General features: G+C 48.0%; 1 protein-coding gene across 1 annotated transcript in view; it reads right to left on the bottom strand.

Moving 5' to 3' along the window:
- GGA1 (golgi associated, gamma adaptin ear containing, ARF binding protein 1) overlaps positions 1–20,781 on the bottom strand; it is a 329,846-nt gene that overhangs the window by 206,093 nt on the left and 102,972 nt on the right. The window contains exon 6 of the mRNA XM_063941459.1: positions 15,671–15,751. Within this exon, the coding sequence (XP_063797529.1) occupies positions 15,671–15,751 (81 nt within the window). The remainder of the gene's footprint in view (positions 1–15,670; positions 15,752–20,781) is intronic.

Consider the following 20,781-nt stretch of genomic DNA (forward strand, 5'->3'; position numbering starts at 1 on the left):
CCCTCCTCCAGACCTCAGTTAGATTTCTGTGCCCGGCTGAGCTGGATGCACACTAGGGGCTCTCCTGAGCTCCTAGAAAGAAAGTGTATTTAGGTTTTTTATTTTACAGTGAGATCTGCTGGCAACAGACTCACTGCAGCGAGGGACTAAGGGGAGAAGAAGCGAACCTACCTAACTGGTGGTAGCTTGGGCTTCTTAGGCTACTGGACACCATTAGGTCCAGAGGGATCGACCGCAGGACCCGTCCTTGGTGTTCGTTCCCGGAGCCGCGCCGCCGTCCCCCTTACAGAGCCAGAAGCATGAAGATGGTCCGGAAAATCGGCGGCAGAAGACTTCAGTCTTCACCAAGGTAGCGCACAGCACTGCAGCTGTGCGCCATTGCTCCTCATGCACACTTCACACTCCGGTCACTGAGGGTGCAGGGCGCTGGGGGGGGGGGGCGCCCTGAGCAGCAATAAAAACACCTTGGCTGGCAAAATAATCACAATATATAGCCCCAGAGGCTATATATGTGATAATTACCCCTGCCAGATTCCATAAAAAAGCGGGAGAAAAGTCCGCGAAAAAGGGGCGGAGCTATCTCCCTCGGCACACTGGCGCCATTTTCTCTTCACAGTGTAGCTGGAAGACAGCTCCCCAGGCTCTCCCCTGTAGTTTTCAGGCTCAAAGGGTTAAAAAGAGAGGGGGGGCACTAAATTTAGGCGCAATATTGTTTATACAAGCAGCTATTGGGGAAAATTCACTCAGTGATAGTGTTTATCCCTACATTATATAGCGCTCTGGTGTGTGCTGGCATACTCTCTCTCTGTCTCCCCAAAGGGCTGTGTGGGGTCCTGTCCTCAGTCAGAGCATTCCCTGTGTGTGTGCGGTGTACGGTACGGCTGTGTCGACATGTTTGATGAGGAGGCGGAGCAGATGCCGATAAATGGGATGTCGCCCCCTGTGGGCCGACACCAGAGTGGATGGATAGGTGGAAGGTATTAACCGACAGTGTCAACTCCTTACATAAAAGGCTGGATGACGTAACAGCTATGGGACAGCCGGCTTCTCAGCCCGCGCCTGCCCAGGCGTCTCAAAGGCCATCAGGGGCTCAGAAACGCCCACTCCCTCAGATGGCAGACACGGATGTCGACACGGAGTCTGACTCCAGTGTCGACGAGGTTGAGACATATACACAATCCACTAGGAACATCCGTTACATGATCCCGGCAATAAAAAATGTGTTACACATTTCTGACATTAACCCAAGTACCACTAAAAAAGGGTTTTATGTTTGGGGAGAAAAAGCAGGCAGTGTTTTGTTCCCCCATCAAATGAGTGAATGAAGTGTGAAAAAGCGTGGGTTCCCCCGATAAGAAACTGGTAATTTCTAAAAAGTTACTGATGGCGTACCTTTTCCCGCCAGAGGATAAGTTACGCTGGGAGATATCTCCTAGGGTGGATAAGGCGCTCACACGTTTGTCAAAAAAGGTGGCACTGCCGTCTTAGGATACGGCCACTTTGAAGGTACCTGCTGATAAAAAGCAGGAGGCTATCCTGAAGTCTGTATTTACACACTCAGGTACTAGACTGAGACCTGCAGATAGTGCTGCTGCAGCGTGGTCTGTAACCCTGTCAAACAGGGATACTATTTTGCGAACATAAGACGTCGTCTTATATATGAGGGATGCACAGAGGGATATTTTGCCGGCTGGCATCCAGAATTAATGCAATGTCCATTCTGTCAGGAGGGTATTAGAGACCCGACACTGGACAGGTGATGCTGACTTTAAAAGGCACATAGAGCCTTATAAGGGTGAGGAATTGTTTGGGGATGGTCTCTGGGACCTCGTATCCACAGCAACAGCTGGGAAGAAATTTTTTTACCTCAGGTTTCCTCACAGCCTAAGAAAGCACTGTATTATCAGGTACAGTCCTTTCGGCTTCAGAAAAGCAAGCGGGTCAAAGGCGCTTCCTTTCTGCACAGAGACGAGGGAAGAGGGAAAAAGCTGCACCAGTCAGCCAGTTCCAAGAATCAAAATTCTTCCCCCGCTTCCTCTGAGTCCACCGCATGACGCGGGGGCTCCACAGGCGTAGCCAGGTACGGTGGGGGGCCGCCTCAAAAATTTCAGCGATCAGTGGGCTCGCTCACAGGTGGATCCCTGGATCCTTCAAGTAGTATCTCAGGGGTACAGGCTGGAATTCGAGGCGTCTCCCCCCCGCCGTTTCCTCAAAACTGCCTTGCCGACAACTCCCTCAGGCAGGGAGGCTGTGCTAGAGGCAATTCACAAGCTGTATTCCCAGCAGGTGATAGTCAAGGTGACCCTACTTCAACAAGGACGGGGTTACTATTCCACACTGTTGTGGTACCGAAACCGGGCGGTTCGGTGAGACCCATTTTAAATTTGAAGTCCTTGAACACATACATAAAAAAATTCAAGTTCAAGATGGAATCGCTCAGGGCGGTTATTGCAAGCCTGGAGGAGGGGGATTACATGGTATCCCTGGACATCAAGGATGCTTACCTACATGTCCCCATTTACCATCCTCACCAGGAGTACCTCAGATTTGTGGTACAGGAATGCCATTACCAATTCCAAACACTGCCGTTTGGACTGTCCACGGCACCGAGGGTCTTTACCAAGGTAAGGGCAGAAATGATGATACTCCTTCGAAAAAAGGGAGTTTTTAATTATCCCGTACTGGACGATCTCCTTATAAAGGTGAGGTCCATGGAGCAGTTGTTGGTCGGAGTAGCACTATCTCGGGAAGTGCTACAACAGCACGGATGGATTCTATACATTCCAAAGTCACAGCTGGTTCCTACCACACGCCTGCTGTTCCTGGGGATGGTTCTGGACACAGAACAGAAATAAGTGTTTCTCCCGCAGGAGAAAGCCAAGGAGCTGTCATCTCTATTTAGAGACCTCCTGAAACCAAAACAGGTATCGGTGCATCACTGCACACGAGTCCTGGGAAAAATGGTAGCTTCTTACGAAGCAAAATTCCATTCGGCAGGTTCCATGCAAGAACCTTTCAGTGGGACCTCTTAGACAATAAAGATTAGGTACTATATCTGGTGTGCACTGGCTCCTCCCTCTATGCCCCTCCTCCAGACCTCAGTTAGGGAAACTGTGCCCGGAAGAGCTGACATTACAAGGAAAGGATTTTGGAACCCAGGGTAAGACTCATACCAGCCACACCAATCACACCGTATAACTTGTGATAAACTTACCCAGTAAACAGTATGAACAAACAACAGAGCATCAACTTATGGATGCCAACATAACATAACCCTTTATTAAGCAATAACTATATACACGTATTGCAGAAAGTCCACACTTGGGACGGGCGCCCAGCATCCACTACGGACTACGAGAAATAGATTTACCGGTGAGTAAAATCTTATTTTCTCTAACGTCCTAGTGGATGCTGGGGACTCCGTAAGGACCATGGGGATTATACCAAAGCTCCCAAACGGGCGGGAGAGTGTGGATGACTCTGCAGCACCGAATGGGCAAACACAAGGTCCTCCTCAGCCAGGGTATCAAACTTGTAGAATTTTGCAAATGAGTTTGAACCCGACCAAGTAGCAACTCAGCAAAGCTGTAATGCCGAGACCCCTCGGGCAGCCGCCCAAGAAGAGCCCACCTTCCTTATGGAATGGGCTTTCACTGATTTTGGATGCGGCAATCCAGCCGCAGAATGAGCCTGCTGAATCGTGTTACAGATCCAGCGAGCAATAGTCTGCTTTAAAGCAGGAGCACCCAGCTTGTTGGATGCATACAGGATAAACAGCGAGTCAGTCTTCCTGACTCCAGCCGTTCTGGTTACCTAAATCTTCAAAGCCCGGACTACGTCAAACAGCTTGGAATCCTCCAAGTCACAAGTAGCCGCAGGCACCACAATAGGTTGGTTCAAATGAAAAGATGACACCACCTATGGCAGAAATTGCGGACGAGTCCGCAATTCTGCCCTGTCCATATGGAAAACCAGCTAGGGGCTTTTACATGACAAAGCCGCCAATTCTGACACACGCCTAGCCGAAGCTAAGGCCAACAGCATGACCACTTTCCACGTGAGATACTTTAGCTCCACAGTCTTAAGTGGCTCAAACGAGTGGGATTTCAGGAAACCCAACACCACGTTAAGATCCCAAGGTGCCACCGGTGGCACAAAAGGGGGCTGAATATGCAGCACTCCCTTAACAAACGTCTGAACCTCAGGCAGTGAAGCCAGTTCTTTTTGAAAGAAAATGGATAGGGCCGAAATCTGGACCTTTATGGACCCTAATTTTAGGCCCATAGTCACTCCTGACTGTAGGAAGCGCAGGAATCGACCCAGCTGGAATTCCTCTGTAGGGGCCTTCCTGGCCTCATACCAAGCAACATATTTTCGCCATATACGGTGATAATGCTTTGCTGTCACGCCCTTCCTAGCCTTTATCAGCGTAGGAATAACTTCATCCGGAATGCCTTTTCCACTAGGATCCGGCGTTCAACCGCCATGCCGTCCAACACAGCCGCGGTAAGTCTTGGAACAGACAGAGCCCCTGTTGCAACAGGTCCTGTCTGAGAGGCAGAGGCCAAGGGTCCTCTGTGAGCATTTCTTGCAGTTCCGGGTACCAAGTCCTTCTTGGCCAATCCGGAACAATGAGTATTGTTCTCACTCCTCTTTTTCTTACGATTCTCAGCACCTTTGGTATGAGAGGAAGAGGAGGAAACACATAGACCGACTGGAACACCCACGGTGTTACTAGTGCGTCCACAGCTATCGCCTGAGGGTCCCTTGACCTGGCGCAATACCTTTTTAGCTTTTTGTTGAGGCGGGACGCCATCATGTCCACCTGTGGAAGTTCCCATCGATTTGCAATCTGCGTGAAGACTTCCTGATGAAGTCCCCACTCTCCCGGGTGGAGGTCGTGTCTGCTGAGGAAGTCTGCTTCCCAGTTGTCCACTCCTGGAATGAACACTGCTGACAGTGCGCTTACGTGATTCTCCGCCCAGCGAAGAATTCTGGTGGCTTCTACCATCGCCACCCTGCTCCTTGTGCCGCCTTGGCGGTTTACATGAGCCACTGCGGTCTGACTGGATCAGAACCGGTTGGTCGCGAAGCAGGGTCTTCGCTTGACCTAGGGCGTTGTATATGGCCCTTAGTTCCAGGATATTGATGTGAAGGCAAGTCTCCTGCCTTGACCACAGCCCTTGGAAATTTCTTCCCTGTGTGACTGCCCCCCACCCTCGGAGGCTTGCATCCGTGGTCACCAGGACCCAGTCCTGAATGCCAAATCTGCGACCTTCGAGAAGGTGAGCACTCTGCAGTCACCACAGGAGAGACACCCTGGCTCTGGGGGATAGGGTGATTAACCGATGCATCCGAAGATGTGATCCGGACCACTTGTCCAGTAAGTCCCATTGGAAGGTCCTCGTATGGAACCTGCCGAAGGGAATGGCCTCGAATGATGCCACCCTCCTTCCCAGGACTCGAGTACAGTGATGCATTGACACCAGTTTTGGTTTTAAATAGATTCCTGACCAGTGTCACGAGCTTCTGAGCTCTCTCTATCGGGAGATAAACCCTTTTCTGGTCTGTGTCTAGGATCATGCCTAGGAGAGGCAGATGAGCTGTAAGAACCAACTGCGACTTTGGAATATATAGAATCCAGCCGTGTTGCCGTTTCACTTCCAGAGAAAGTGATACGCTGTTCAGCAACTGCTCTCTTGATCTCGCTTTTATGAGATGATCGTCCAAGTACGTGATAAAAGTGACACCTTGCTTCCGCAGGAGCACCATCATTTCCGCCATTACCTTGGTGAATATTCTCAAGGCCGTGGAGAGACCAAACGGCAACGTCTGAAATTGGTAATGACCATCCCGTACCGCAATTCTGAGGTACGCCTGATGAGGTGGATAAATGGGGACATGAAGGTATGCATCCTTTATGTCCCGAGTCACCATAAAATCTCCCCCTTTCAGGCTTGCAATAACCGCTCTTAGCGATTCCATCTTGAACTTGAACCCTTTCAGGTATATGTTCAGGGATTTTAAATTCAATATGGGTCCGACCGAACCGTCTGATTTCGGGACCACAACATGGTCGAATAATAACCCCCTCCTTGTTGAAGGACGGGAACCTTGACCACCACCTGTTGAAGTTACAATTTATGAATTGCAGTTAACACTGTTTCCCTCTCGTGGGGGGAAGCCGGCAGGGCCGTCGGTGAGGGGGCATCTTCTCAAAGTCCAGCTTGTATCCCTGAGACACAATATCTATTGCCCAGGGATCTAACAGGGAGTGAACCCACTTGTGGCTGAACTGACGAAGGCGTGCCCCCACCGGGCCTATCTCCGCCTGTGGAGCCCCAGCGACATGCGGTGGATTTTTGTAGAGGCCGGGGAGGACTTCAGTTCCTGGGAACTAGCTGTGTTGTGCAGCTTCTTTCCTCTGCCTCCGCTTCTGGCAAGAAAGGACGCACCTCGGACTTTCTTGTTTCTTTATTCGAAAGGCTGCATTTGATAATGTCGTGCTTTCCTAGGCTGTGCAGGAATATAAGGCAAAATATCAGAATTACCAGCTATAGCTGTGTAGACCAGGTCTGAGAACCCTTCTCCACACAATCCTCAGCCTTCCACATGCCTCTTAAGTCGGCATCATCTGTCCATTGCATATTCTACAGGACACGTCAAGCAGAAATCGACATAGCTTTGACTCTAGGACCCAGTATACTCATGTCTCTTTGAGCATGTTTTTTATATATATATATATATATATATATATATATATATATATACCTATCACTTAAGACAGCATCTTTAATATATATATATATATATATATCTATCTCTCTCTCTCTCTCTATATATATATATATATATATATATATATATATATCTATCTATATGCATACTAGGGTCTCAATCTCTGCTGGTAAGGTACCTGTCCACGCTGCCACAACGCTATAAACCCATGCCGACACAATCGCCGGTCTGAGTAGTATACTAGAATGTGCACGCTATCTGCAGGATCCCTGAGAATAGCTAGTGCTACCTTCTGTGCAAACGTGACACCCTAGGGGAAGATTCCCAACACATCCTGGCCCTAGTGGGGAAAGGATACTGCCTGAGAATTTTTTGTGGGAAGCTGCCGTCTCTTGTCTGGAGATTCCCGCTCTTTTTCCGCATGAGAGGAGGGAAATTTACCTCAGCTTTCTTCCCCTTAAACATGTGTACCCTTGTGTCAGGGACAGATGAGTCATCAGTGATATGCAAATCATCTTTATTACAATAATCATATATTGAATACCTTTCAGCCATCTTGGCTGTAACTTTGCATTATCGTAGTCGACACTGGAGTCAAACTCCGTGTCGATATCAGTGTTTATTATTTTGGATAGTGAGCATTGTGAGACTCTGAAGGTCTCTGTGACACAGGGACAGACATGGGTAGATTCCCTGTCTGTTCTCTAATCTTTTGTGCAATAAATTCATCTCAGCACTTACACATATCCAAACAGGTGTCGGCGTTGTTGACGGAGACACCCTCTCACACACATATTTGCTCTATCTCCTCCTTAGGGGAGCCTTTTACCTCAGACATGTCGACACACACGTACCGACACACCAAACACACAGGGAATGCTCTATTTGAAGACAGTTCCCCCACAAGGCCCTTTGGAGAGACAGAGAGAGAGTATGCCAGCACACACCCCAGCGCTATATGACCCAGGAATCACACAGTAACTTAGTGTTAACCCAGTAGCTGCTGTATATATTGTTTTTACGCCAAATTTATGTGCCCCCCCCCCCCTCTCTTTTTCACCCTCTCTATCGTGTAGGGGAGAGCCTGGGGAGCTTCCTCTCAGCGGAGCTGTGGAGAGAAAATGGCACTGGTGAGTGCTGAGGAAGAAGGCCCCGCCCCCTCAGCGGCGGGCTTCTCCCGCGATTTTGTGTAAAATTAATGGCGGGGGCTCATGCATATAACAGTGTCCAACTGTATATATGCTGATTTTGCCAGGAGGTACTTAATTGCTGCCCAGGGCGCCCCCCCCCCTGCACCCTACAGTGACCGGAGTGTGTGGGAGCAATGGCGCACAGCTGCAGTGCTGTGCGCTACCTCATGTGAAGACAGGAGTCTTCTGCCGCCGATTTCGATGTCTTCTTGCTTCTGCCGGCTTCTGTCTTCTGGCTCTGCGAGGGTACGGCGGCGCGGCTCCGGGAACGGACGACCAAGGTTAAGATCCTGTGTTCGAACCCTCTGGAGCTAATGGTGTCCAGTAGCCTAAGAAGCGCAACCTAGCCGCAGTTAGTAGGTTTGCTTCTCTCCCCTCAGTCCCACGTAGCAGAGAGTCTGTTGCCAGCAGATCTCTCTGAAAATAAAAAACCTAACTAAAATACTTTCTATTCAGCAAGCTGAGGAGAGCCCACTAAAAGCACCCAGCTCTGGCCGGGCACAGATTCTAACTGAGGTCTGGAGGAGGGGCATAGAGGGACGATCCAGTGCACACCAGTAGTACTAAATCTTTCTTAGAGTGCCCAGTCTCCTGCGGAGCCCGTCTATTCCCCATGGTCCTTACGGAGTCCCCAGCATCCACTACGACGTTAGAGAAATATACACACACGCACACACACACAGGAAAATGTCAGACACAGTTTCCCCAGAGGACCATCAGAGAAACACAGAGTATAAGGAGCCAGCACACACAGCGCCACAGGAGGCAGGTATATAATAAAATCCTGGCGCTGACTAACCGTACACAGTACTATAATGTGAATAACACTCCCCCCCCCCCTTCTATAACCCCTGGTACCGCACAGGATAGCTGGAGTTATGTGGAGGGTCAGCGCTCCCTGTCAGCATCTCTGATCTGTCGGGAGAAAATGGTGCTGGTGAGTGCTGGATCCGCTCTGAGGAGAAGCTCCGCCCCCTGTAATGGCGTGTCTTCCCGCACTTCTGGAGATTATACTGGCCTGAGGTAATGGTGGCTAGCAGCAGTACAGAGTCCCTGATAGCAATAGTGACCAGTGTTTAGGGTATTACGCTTGCCCAGGGCGCCCCTCACAGCGCCGCACCATTCTCGCAGTGACCCGCTTATCGGGGCAGCGGCGTCCTACTCACCACCTCGATCTTCTGGCTCTGTTAGGGGGTGGCGGCCGTGCTGCGGGAGTGAGCGGTAGCCTCGGGGACTAGCGATCATCACGCTCAGGAGCTCAGTGTCCTGTCAGATAGGGGCCATTAACCTCCAGGGCTGGACCCTACTCCCCCCCCCCCCCCCCCCTCTCCCCTAGGTCCCACGAAGCAGGGAGGCTGTTGTGTTGCCAGCAGACTGCCTGTGCCTAACTCTTTAAAAAAAAAAACTAAAAGAACTCCTAGGAGCTCCCCGGGCACATTTTCTAAACGGAGTCTGGTGGGAGGGGCGTAGAGGGAGGAGCCAGCCCACACTATTAAACTCTTAAAGTGTCCATGGCTCCCAATGGACCCGTCTATTCCCCATGGTACTAATGTGGATCCCAGCATCATCTAGGATGTAAGAGAAAGATACACAAGGCTGTACGGCCACGCTATCGTGAGAGCATCCACTGCCACTGCCCTTGGATCTCTTGTTCTGGACACATACTGTCTGATGATTTTGGCGAGATGCCATTAGATCCACCTGTGGGTAACTCCACCGCTGGACAGACATCTGGAACACTTCTGGATGTAACGCCCATTCTCCTGGATGAAAAGCCTCATGACTGAGATAATCTGCCTCCCAGTTGTCCACTCCTGGAATGAACACTGCTGATTATATCACTTGGTGATGCTCTGCCCAATTCAGGATTCAACAACTTCTCGCACGGCCTTGCGACTGCCGTCGTGTTGTCTGACTGAACCTGAATAGTCTGATACTGGAGTACGGGAACTGCCTGCTGCAGAGCAGTGAAAATTGCTCTGAGTTACAGGACATTTATTGACAGTAATCTTTCTTACCAGTGGTTTTTATTATTATTACTATTATCCTTTCTTTATATGGCGCCACAAGGGTTCCGCAGCGCCCAATTACAGAGTACATAAATAATCAAACAGGAAAACAGCAATTTACAGTTGATGACAGTATAGGACAAGTACAGGGTAAATAAACATAGTTACATCAGCAGATGACACTGGAATAAGTATCAGGTGGCAGAGGACTGATGGATTTGGGCAGTTGAAGATTATTAAAGTAAGAAAAAGGATAAGTACATGAGGGAAGAGGGCCCTGCTCGTGAGAGCTTACATTCTAAAGGGGATGGGTAGACAGACAGGGGTGACACAGATGGGGTACATAGAGAGCGTGGAACAGAGGGTTAGGATGAGATTTGGCTGGGTTTGGTGAAGAAGTGGGTCTTGAGAGCCCGTTTGAAGTTTTGTAGAGAGGTGGAGAGTCTGAAGGGGAGAGGTAGGGAATTCCAGAGAAGTGGTGTAGCACGTGAAAAATCTTGGCGGTAGGAGTGGGAGGAAGTAATCCGTAGGCAGGTGAGCCGGCGTACATTAGCAGAGCGAAGAGGACGGATGGCAGTGTAAAGGGAGATAACGTCAGAGATATAGATGGGAGAGGAGTGGGTGAGGGCTTTGTAAGTGAGTGTGAGAAGCTTGAAATGGATTCGGGAAGGGAAGGGGAGCCAGTGAAGGTCTAGTAAGAGAGGAGAGGTGGACGTAGTGCATTTGGTGAGGAATATGAGCCGGGCAGCAGCATTGAGGATAGATTGGAGTGGAGAGAGGTATTTGTCAGGAATGCCAGTCAGGAGGAGATTACAGTAGTCCAGTCTGGAGATGACCAGTGAGTGGATAAGAGTCTTAGTAGCATCCTGGGTCAGAAAGGGTCTGATCCTGGAAATATTTTTTAGCTGAAAACGGCAGGTTTGTGAGAGGTGCTGAATGTGTGTTGTGAAGGCGAAGGAGGAGTCAAGGATTACTCCAAGACAGCGCACTAATGAGATTGTAAGGGTATGCGGGAGGGAGGGAAGATGATCAGCTTGGTCTTAGACATGTTAAGTTTAAGAAAGCGCTGGGACATTCAGGAAGAGATAGCAGAGAGTGTTGGAGATATGAGTGAGGAGAGCAGGGGAGAGGTCTGGAGAGGAAAGATAGATTTGGGTGTCATCAGCATAGAGATGATATTGGAAATCAAAAGAACTAATGAGCTTACCTAGTGAGGACGTATAGAGAGAGAAGAGAAGAAGACCAAGGACAGAACCTTGGGGTACCCCTACAGTTAGTGGAAGTGAGGGGGAGGTGGAGTCATGAGAGGAGACAGAGAATGAACGGTCAGAAAGGTAGGTTTCCAAACTTTTTGGAATCACGGCGCCCTAGAATATCAGAATTTTTTTCACGGCACCCCTAGGCCAAAAATTTATTTTTGAGAAATTTAGAAAGAAATATTACATTAAGTAGATAGCGTTTATATGTCATCCTTAGGGTCAGTTGTATGGTGAGGGACAAGATTTGCTTCTGTTTGGCCACATAGTTTATGACTGGCAGCCACCAGCACTGGTTTTGCTTATTACATTGACCATGAACAATTTGAATTGGTCCTGGACCACCAACCCAGGGCACCCCTGCAAGTGTCCCGAGGCACCCCAAGGAGCCACGGCACACAGTTTGGGAACCTCTGCCATAGACCCTGAAGCTGACAATGTAGGACCACTGCTCCCCAAACTCTGAGACTTGCATCGGTGGTCAGAATTATCCAATTCCAGACTCCAAACTTTTTCCCCACTGTGAGATTTCTTATTTGGAGCCACCAGAACAGCAAAACTCTGGCCCTTGGAGACAAACGCACCATTTGATGAATCTGTAGATGAGACCCTGACCACTGTGCGAGAAGATCTAGCTGAAAAGGACGTGAGTGAAATCTTCCGAACTGGAGTGCTTCAAAGATGCCACCATCTTTCCTAACAATCGAATGCACAAGTGCACCGAGACTGTCCGTGGTTTGAGCACTAACTGTACCAGATGATGAATAGTTTTCGCTTTCACCTGTGGAAGGAAAATTCGTTGATCCACCGTATCCAGAATCATTCCCAGAAATTGAATTCGTTGACACTAGGACCCTGTACGTTAGTAAGGCATTTTGAAGGAGGATTTGTTGAGACGAAGCCTTGATGAGTAGGTTGTCTAAGCACGAACTATTATCACTCCCAGGGATCCGAGATGAGCAGCGATTCCATCTTGAATCTGTAGTAAGTGACGTACTGATTGAGCGCCTTTAGGTTCAATATCAGTCTGACCGAGCCGTCTGGATTTGGTACTACAAAAAGAATGGAATAAAAACTTTGACCTTGTTGGTGTACTGGTACCTGAATCAAAACTGCTGAATCTACGAGAGACTGAATAGCGGTCTGCAGAACTGCCTTCTTGTCTCCTGACACAGGCAGACCTGTAGTGAAAAACTGCATTGGTGGTAGACTATCTATTTTGTAACCCTTGCACACTAAATTGCGGATCCACCCATCTGTGGATGTTTGAAACTATGCCAAGTGAAATGTTTGAAGGAGTGCTCGTACAACTGAAGATCCGAGATGGGCTGGAAGCCCGTCATGCCACTGGTTTGTCAGCTGGCTTTGTTTCTTGGCGACGGTTAGTGGTTTGTTGAAAACCACGTCCTCTACCACGTGTACTCTGTATGGTTGTTCCTCGAGCATGGTCTCTAAAATACTGAGGTCTAAAAGATCTGAACGCTGGTCCAACGTACTTCCTTTTAGGAACTGGTGTGGGCAATGGTAGGAACACAGATTTTTCCCCTGTAGCATGAGAAATCCATTTGTCCAATTCAGGACCAAATAACATATATCGCCAGTATAAGGCAACGGCTCTATTCCTCGTTTCGACTAAGACTCGGTCTGCCAAGACTGTAGCCAAAGCGCCGCACAAATAGAGGCTGAAATTCAAGAACTAACTTGTCCAACATCCATAGATGCCGTAGCCAAATACTCAGCCGATTCGCAAATGTGATCGGTTAGAAGTATAAGCTGGTCTGAGGAAAGACCTTGTTGTAGGCCTAACCCGAGCTGTTTTGCCCATACTACTACAGCCCTGTAAACCAAACTCCAACTAAAGCAGGTCTACGCAACACCCCTGCTGCTGTATAAATGGACTTTAGCATGGCCTCTAGCTTATGCTCCGACGGGTCTTTAAGCATTGTTGCAGCTGGGACTGGAATGGTTACCTTCTTTGAAAGTTTTGAAACTGAAGGATCCACTGGTGGCAAAATTTCCCATTTAGTTATCAGACTGTGGGAAAGGGTAGTTTACAGAGATCGCTTTGGCATAGAAAAGTGTTTATCTGGATTTTTTGCCATGCTTCCGTCAACTGCTTATTAACCTCTTCAGTGGCATGCATGGAAAATTTCCGGGGAAAGCTGCACTGTGCAGACTGGCAACCCTGGAAATTTTCCGGGGCATGCCGCTGCTCCCGCTCTCTCCACCTTACACTCCGCTCAGCCGGTGGACTTTGAAGAATGACGCGATTGCGTCAGTACGCAAAACTCCGCCAGTCGAGCGGAGTACAAGGGAGGGCAAGGGGGGTGGGGGGAGGATTTCAGTACTGGCGGGCTGGTGACTGCAACCAAAAGCTACCCGGGGGATGGCCATCGATGGTCACCATTGATGGATAACCTCGATGGTGTAAAACCATTGGTCATCCCTGCACTACTGTATAAATTAGGACCAGGGGGCGTGGCTTGGCAGATCTCAGAGGGCGGAGCTAAGCTCTGTTTCCTGGCACTTTGAGAAAAAAAAATAAAAAAAATTCGGTAGCACTGAACCATCGACGGCGGGAAACCATCTGGTTCTCCCCCATCGATGGTAAAAATATTCGGCATTGGTCATAGACCATCGATGATTTTGAATCATCGATGGTCATCGCTAGGCTAGCCCTAGGCAGTGAGCATTCCCTAAGGCAACGAGCATGGATCCCAGAGCATAAAACCACCATCAAAAAGCATGACACAGCGCGTGAAACCCATGGCAACGCGCATGAATTCCCTGGCAACGTGCATCTAAAAAAAATAAAATTTCAAACCTGCCCTGAGAGGTGTGGCCAAATTCCACAAACCTGCCATTGAAGGGGTTAAGAGAATCTGAAAACGGAAAACACACAGTCGCTCTTTGGGGGGTATTCAATTGTTTGAAGTCAGTTGGGTGTCTGTTTTTTCCTATCTAACAGACACCCAACTGACTTTTCAAACATTTGAATTCCCCCTTTGTCTCTTAGCAAATAAAACCTCATCTTTTGACAGGGGCTCCTCTGTCTCAGTGAAATCTAGGACCTGGTGTACCGCCCTGATGAGATCATCAATAACCGGGCTATCAGTGACCTCACTATCTGACTCCTGGGAAAATTCACCTTCCTTCCTCTTCTTCCTGAGAAACAAGGTCTGGCATTGAATCGTCAGAGTGTAAAATCGAGGAAACCGGTAAATTATGAGACAAATGGGGACTACTCTTAGGATTTGAACTATTCATGGACTTTTGTAAACCCTGCAATGTTCTCAAAATATCCTGAGCCCACTCTGACTGCTCAGACGGCATTGACCTTGTCTCAGACTTTGCTGCCTCGCGGTCCTTCCGTGCAGCTGACAATTCTGATGCCAAATCAGCCATCACACCTGCCATTATAGCCCAAGGAGGATCAGGGCAGAGGTCCTTATTTGGACCCGAATTTGCAAGACACACTGTGCAAGTGGAAGTTCCTTACACTATGGCAAACAGGTCTACATATCTAAAACAGTCAGCACCCTGTCCATGGCCCTCCCTGTAATACTGAGGGGAACCACCAGACTGGGGCCATTATATTCCCCCCACTGCTTGATTGTACTTTCACATATACCCCACACAAGGAGCTGAGGCAGCGTGAGCCGGCCGACTGCCCACTCCTTACCTTCTTGCAGGGGTCTAACGCTGATTAATGTCTATGGCTGGGATTCTCATACAAGCGCCGACGAGCCTTTTGCTGCTGTTAGCAGCACACACTGTTCCGGACCCAAGCTTCTCAGTAAGCTGGGAAGGGTCAGAGACTTAAAATAACGTTTTAAAAATGAAGTCTGGAGCAGAGTCCAGAACGTGCCTTCCCTGGTAGGCACAAAAACACTGAGGCATCTTGGGAGTATTGAGGGAGAGGAGGGCTACTAATTTAAATATTTAAATGTGCCTATCCCTGCTAACGCCCCGTCCATATCCCAAGAGTACTCCAGTGACCCCTAGTGGATGAAATAGAAACATTGGTTTACTGCATCTAATCTTGACTGACTAACCCTAATAATGTGCTCTAGCAGCTGGATTTTACTTTTTGTTTTTAGCTAGTTTTTGAGTCAGTGACTGGACACATTTTGTTTTATAGTCTATACAGCTTATTAATGAGAATGTCTAGTTGTCTGATTGTGATACATTTTCCCAGGCAGATTTTGGACTAAGTATCATCACGATCGGTCGTCGGGGGGCTGTGGGTGGGGCCCGGCAATAAAGGGTCTCTTGTACTGCTCAATGGTACATTTTTATTAAGATTTCACAATGCCTAGGATAAAATCTTCACTGGGTTGTGACGGCGCTGTGGGTAAGAGGACGTCCGAGTAGAGCCGGGTACTACAGCTAGTATAGTGGTAAAACTCCCATTTCACTGACAGAACAGCTGAAGACTTAAGTGGTTCACACGGAAAGTCGGATAGAAATCTCTTACCTCTTGCACCATTTCCTTAATAAGTTTGTTAGCAGCGCGTAAGTCCTCTGGGTGAGTGCTCTTCAGCAGGCGGGACAACATCTGCAGATGACAAGATAAATAGTAACATTTTATTTGGGTTAGGATTTCATACACACCAAGTGCACTAGAAGAAGAAAACCTAATTAAGAGGATTTTGAGTACCCCCACCACAAATATGCGAAGAACTCTATACAGTCATGGCAATGGAACCCACGGCCTCTGCACTGGGAGGCAGTAATGCTAACCATTACACCCACTGTGGCACCTTTGCAACTACATGACTGCAGACTAAAGCTAGGTACACACTATACAATTATCTGGCAGATCTGGCTGGTTGGAATGAAAATCTGGTAATGGATGAGAGCAAATGACAATCGGACATTTGCTCCCAAACACTGAAAAACTAACAAAACCTGTCGTCCATACAAATTAGTTAAACACAAATTTTACCAACTTGGATGACCATCAGTTTTGTCCGTTTTCCAGTGTTTGGGAGCAAATGTCCGATTGTCATTTGCTCTCATCCATTACCAGATTTTCATTCCAACCAGCCAGATCTGCCAGATAATTGTATAGTGTGTACCTAGCTTAAGCCATAGTAGCGGGTATACCTGTAAAATATATTGTACAAATGGCAGATAAACGCACATTGTGCACTTGTTGGCACAGAACCAGCTCAAAATATAGTCTACATCAGCATTTTTCAACCGCTGTGCCACGGGTGGCGGGCAGGTGTGACGATGCACGCCAGAGATGCCCGCTGCCGCCCCCCGCCAAAGATGCCTGCCTGGCTGCTGCCGCCGCCACCACTATCTATCTCGGGAGCGCTGTGCTGAGTGCACTTCTGTTGACGGCCCATGACCTATGGTGACGTGGCGTGACTCATAGGTCACGCATGCCATGTAGCCTGGCCGGCCGCCCGCCCACTGCTGCTCCGTAATGCCGGAATCTCCAATGTGTTTTATTACTGCTGGGGGCCAATGTGTTTTATTACTGCTGGGGGCCAATGTGTTTTATTACTACTGGGGGCCAATGTGTTTTATTACTACTGGGGGCCAATGTGTTTTATTACTACTGGGGGGCCAATGTGTTTTATTACTACTGGGGGCCAATGTGTTTTATTACTACTGGGGGCCAATGTGTTTTATTACTACTGGGGGGCCAATGTGTTTTATTACTGCTGGGGGCCAATGTGTTTTATTACTGCTGGGGGCCAATGTGTTTTATTACTACTGGGGGGCCAATGTGTTTTATTACTGCTGGGGGGCCAATGTATTTTATTACTGCTGGGGGGCCAATGTGTTTTATTACTGCTGGGGGGCCAATGTGTTTTATTACTACTGGGGGGGCAATGTATTTTATTACTGCTGGGGGGCCAATGTGTTTTATTACTGCTGGGGGGCCAATGTGTTTTATTACTACTGGGGGGGCAATGTATTTTATTACTGCTGGGCGGCCAATGTATTTTATTACTGCTGGGGGGCCAATGTGTTTTATTACTACTGGGGGCCCAATGTGTTTTATTACTGCTGGGGGGCCAATGTATTTTATTACTGCTGGGCGGCCAATGTATTTTATTACTGCTGGGGGGCCAATGTGTTTTATTACTACTGGGGGCCCAATGTGTTTTATTACTGCTGGGGGGCCAATGTATTTTATTACTGCTGGGGGGCCAATGTATTTTATTACTGCTGGGGGGCCAATGTATTTTATTACTGCTGGGGGGCCAATGTATTTTATTACTGCTGGGGGGCCAATGTATTTTATTACTGCTGGGGGGCCAATGTATTTTATTACTGCTGGGGGGCCAATGTATTTTATTACTGCTGGGGGCCCAATGTGTTTTATTACTACTGGGGGCCCAATGTGTTTTATTACTGCTGAGGGGCCAATGTATTTTATTACTGCTGGGGGGCCAATGTGTTTTATTACTGCTGGGGGGCCAATGTGTTTTATTACTACTGAGGGCCAATGTGTTTTATTACTGCTGGGGGGCCAATGTGTTTTATTACTACTGGGGGCCCAATGTGTTTTATTACTACTGGGGGCCCAATGTGTTTTATTACTGCTGGGGGGCCAATGTGTTTTAATACTACTGGGGGGTCAATGTGTTTTATTACTGCGGGGCCCAATGTGTTTTATTACTGCTGGGGGGCCAATGTATTTTATTACTGCTGGGGGGCCAATGTATTTTATTACTGCTGGGGGCCCAATGTGTTTTATTACTGCTGGGGGGGCAATGTGTTTTATTACTGCTGGGGGCCCAATGTATTTTTTTTACTGCTGGGGGGCCAATGTGTTTTATTACTACTGGGGGCCCAATGTGTTTTATTACTACTGGGGGCCCAATGTGTTTTATTACTACTGGGGGCCCAATGTGTTTTATTACTGCTGGGGGGCCAATGTGTTTTAATACTACTGGGGGGTCAATGTGTTTTATTACTGCGGGGCCCAATGTGTTTTATTACTGCTGGGGGGCCAATGTATTTTATTACTGCTGGGGGGCCAATGTATTTTATTACTGCTGGGGGCCCAATGTGTTTTATTACTGCTGGGGGGGCAATGTATTTTATTACTGCTGGGGGGGCAATGTATTTTATTACTGCTGGGGGGCCAATGTATTTTATTACTGCTGGGGGGCCAATGTGTTTTATTACTACTGGGGGCCAATGTGTTTTATTACTGCTGGGGGCCAATGTATTTTATTACTGCTGGGGGGCCAATGTGTTTTATTACTGCTGGGGGGCCAATGTATTTTATTACTGCTGGGGGGCCAATGTATTTTATTACTGCTGGGGGGCCAATGTATTTTATTACTGCTGGGGGGCCAATGTATTTTATTACTGCTGGGGGGCCAATGTGTTTTATTACTACTGGGGGCCCAATGTGTTTTATTACTACTGGGGGCCCAATGTGTTTTATTACTGCTGGGGGGCCAATGTATTTTATTACTGCTGGGGGGCCAATGTATTTTATTACTGCTGGGGGGCCAATGTGTTTTATTACTACTGGGGGCCCAATGTGTTTTATTACTACTGGGGGCCCAATGTGTTTTATTACTGCTGGGGGGCCAATGTGTTTTAATACTACTGGGGGGTCAATGTGTTTTATTAATGCTGGGGGCCAATGTGTTTTATTACTACTGGGGGGCCAATGTGTTTTATTACTACTGGGGGGCCAATGTGTTTTATTACTACTGGGGGCCCAATGTGTTTTATTACTGCTGGGGGCCAATGTGTTTTATTACTGCTGGGGGGGCAATGTATTTTATTACTGCTGGGGGGCCAATGTATTTTATTACTGCTGGGCGGCCAATGTATTTTATTATTGCTGGGCGGCCAATGTATTTTATTACTGCTGGGGGGCCAATGTGTTTTATTACTACTGGGGGCCCAATGTGTTTTATTACTGCTGGGGGGCCAATGTATTTTATTACTGCTGGGGGGGCAATGTATTTTATTACTGCTGGGGGGCCAATGTATTTTATTACTGCTGGGGGGCCAATGTATTTTATTACTGCTGGGGGGCCAATGTGTTTTATTACTACTGGGGGCCAATGTGTTTTATTACTACTGGGGGGGCAATGTATTTTATTACTGCTGGGGGGCCAATGTGTTTTATTACTACTGGGGGCCCAATGTGTTTTATTACTACTGGGGGCCCAATGTGTTTTATTACTACTGGGGGGCCAATGTGTTTTAATACTACTGGGGGGTCAATGTGTTTTATTACTGCGGGGCCCAATGTGTTTTATTACTGCTGAGGGGCCAATGTATTTTATTACTGCTGGGGGGCCAATGTGTTTTATTACTGCTGGGGGGCCAATGTGTTTTATTACTACTGAGGGCCAATGTGTTTTATTACTGCTGGGGGGCCAATGTGTTTTATTACTGCTGGGGGGCCAATGTATTTTATTACTGCTGGGGGGCCAATGTGTTTTATTACTACTGGGGGCCCAATGTGTTTTATTACTGCTGGGGGGCCAATGTGTTTTAATACTACTGGGGGGTCAATGTGTTTTATTACTGCTGGGGGGGCCAATGTATTTTATTACTGCTGGGGGGCCAATGTATTTTATTACTGCTGGGGGCCCAATGTGTTTTATTACTGCTGGGGGGCCAATGTATTTTATTACTGCTGGGGGGGCAATGTATTTTATTACTGCTGGGGGGCCAATGTATTTTATTACTGCTGGGGGGCCAATGTGTTTTATTACTGCTGGGGGCCAATGTATTTTATTACTGCTGGGGGGCCAATGTGTTTTATTACTGCTGGGGGGCCAATGTATTTTATTACTGCTGGGGGGCCAATGTATTTTATTACTGCTGGGGGGCCAATGTATTTTATTACTGCTGGGGGGCCAATGTATTTTATTACTGCTGGGGGGCCAATGTGTTTTATTACTACTGGGGGCCAATGTGTTTTATTACTACTGGGGGGGCAATGTATTTTATTACTGCTGGGGGGCCAATGTGTTTTATTACTACTGGGGGCCCAATGTGTTTTATTACTACTGGGGGCCCAATGTGTTTTATTACTACTGGGGGGCCAATGTGTTTTAATACTACTGGGGGGTCAATGTGTTTTATTACTGCGGGGCCCAATGTGTTTTATTACTGCTGAGGGGCCAATGTATTTTATTACTGCTGGGGGGCCAATGTGTTTTATTACTGCTGGGGGGCCAATGTGTTTTATTACTACTGAGGGCCAATGTGTTTTATTACTGCTGGGGGGCCAATGTGTTTTATTACTGCTGGGGGGCCAATGTATTTTATTACTGCTGGGGGGCCAATGTGTTTTATTACTACTGGGGGCCCAATGTGTTTTATTACTACTGGGGGCCCAATGTGTTTTATTACTACTGGGGGCCCAATGTGTTTTATTACTGCTGGGGGGCCAATGTGTTTTAATACTACTGGGGGGTCAATGTGTTTTATTACTGCTGGGGGGCCAATGTATTTTATTACTGCTGGGGGCCCAATGTGTTTTATTACTGCTGGGGGGGCAATGTATTTTATTACTGCTGGGGGGGCAATGTATTTTATTACTGCTGGGGGGCCAATGTATTTTATTACTGCTGGGGGGCCAAT

This window comes from Pseudophryne corroboree, chromosome 9 (assembly GCF_028390025.1).
Source record: "Pseudophryne corroboree isolate aPseCor3 chromosome 9, aPseCor3.hap2, whole genome shotgun sequence".
Taxonomy (NCBI): domain Eukaryota; kingdom Metazoa; phylum Chordata; class Amphibia; order Anura; family Myobatrachidae; genus Pseudophryne; species Pseudophryne corroboree.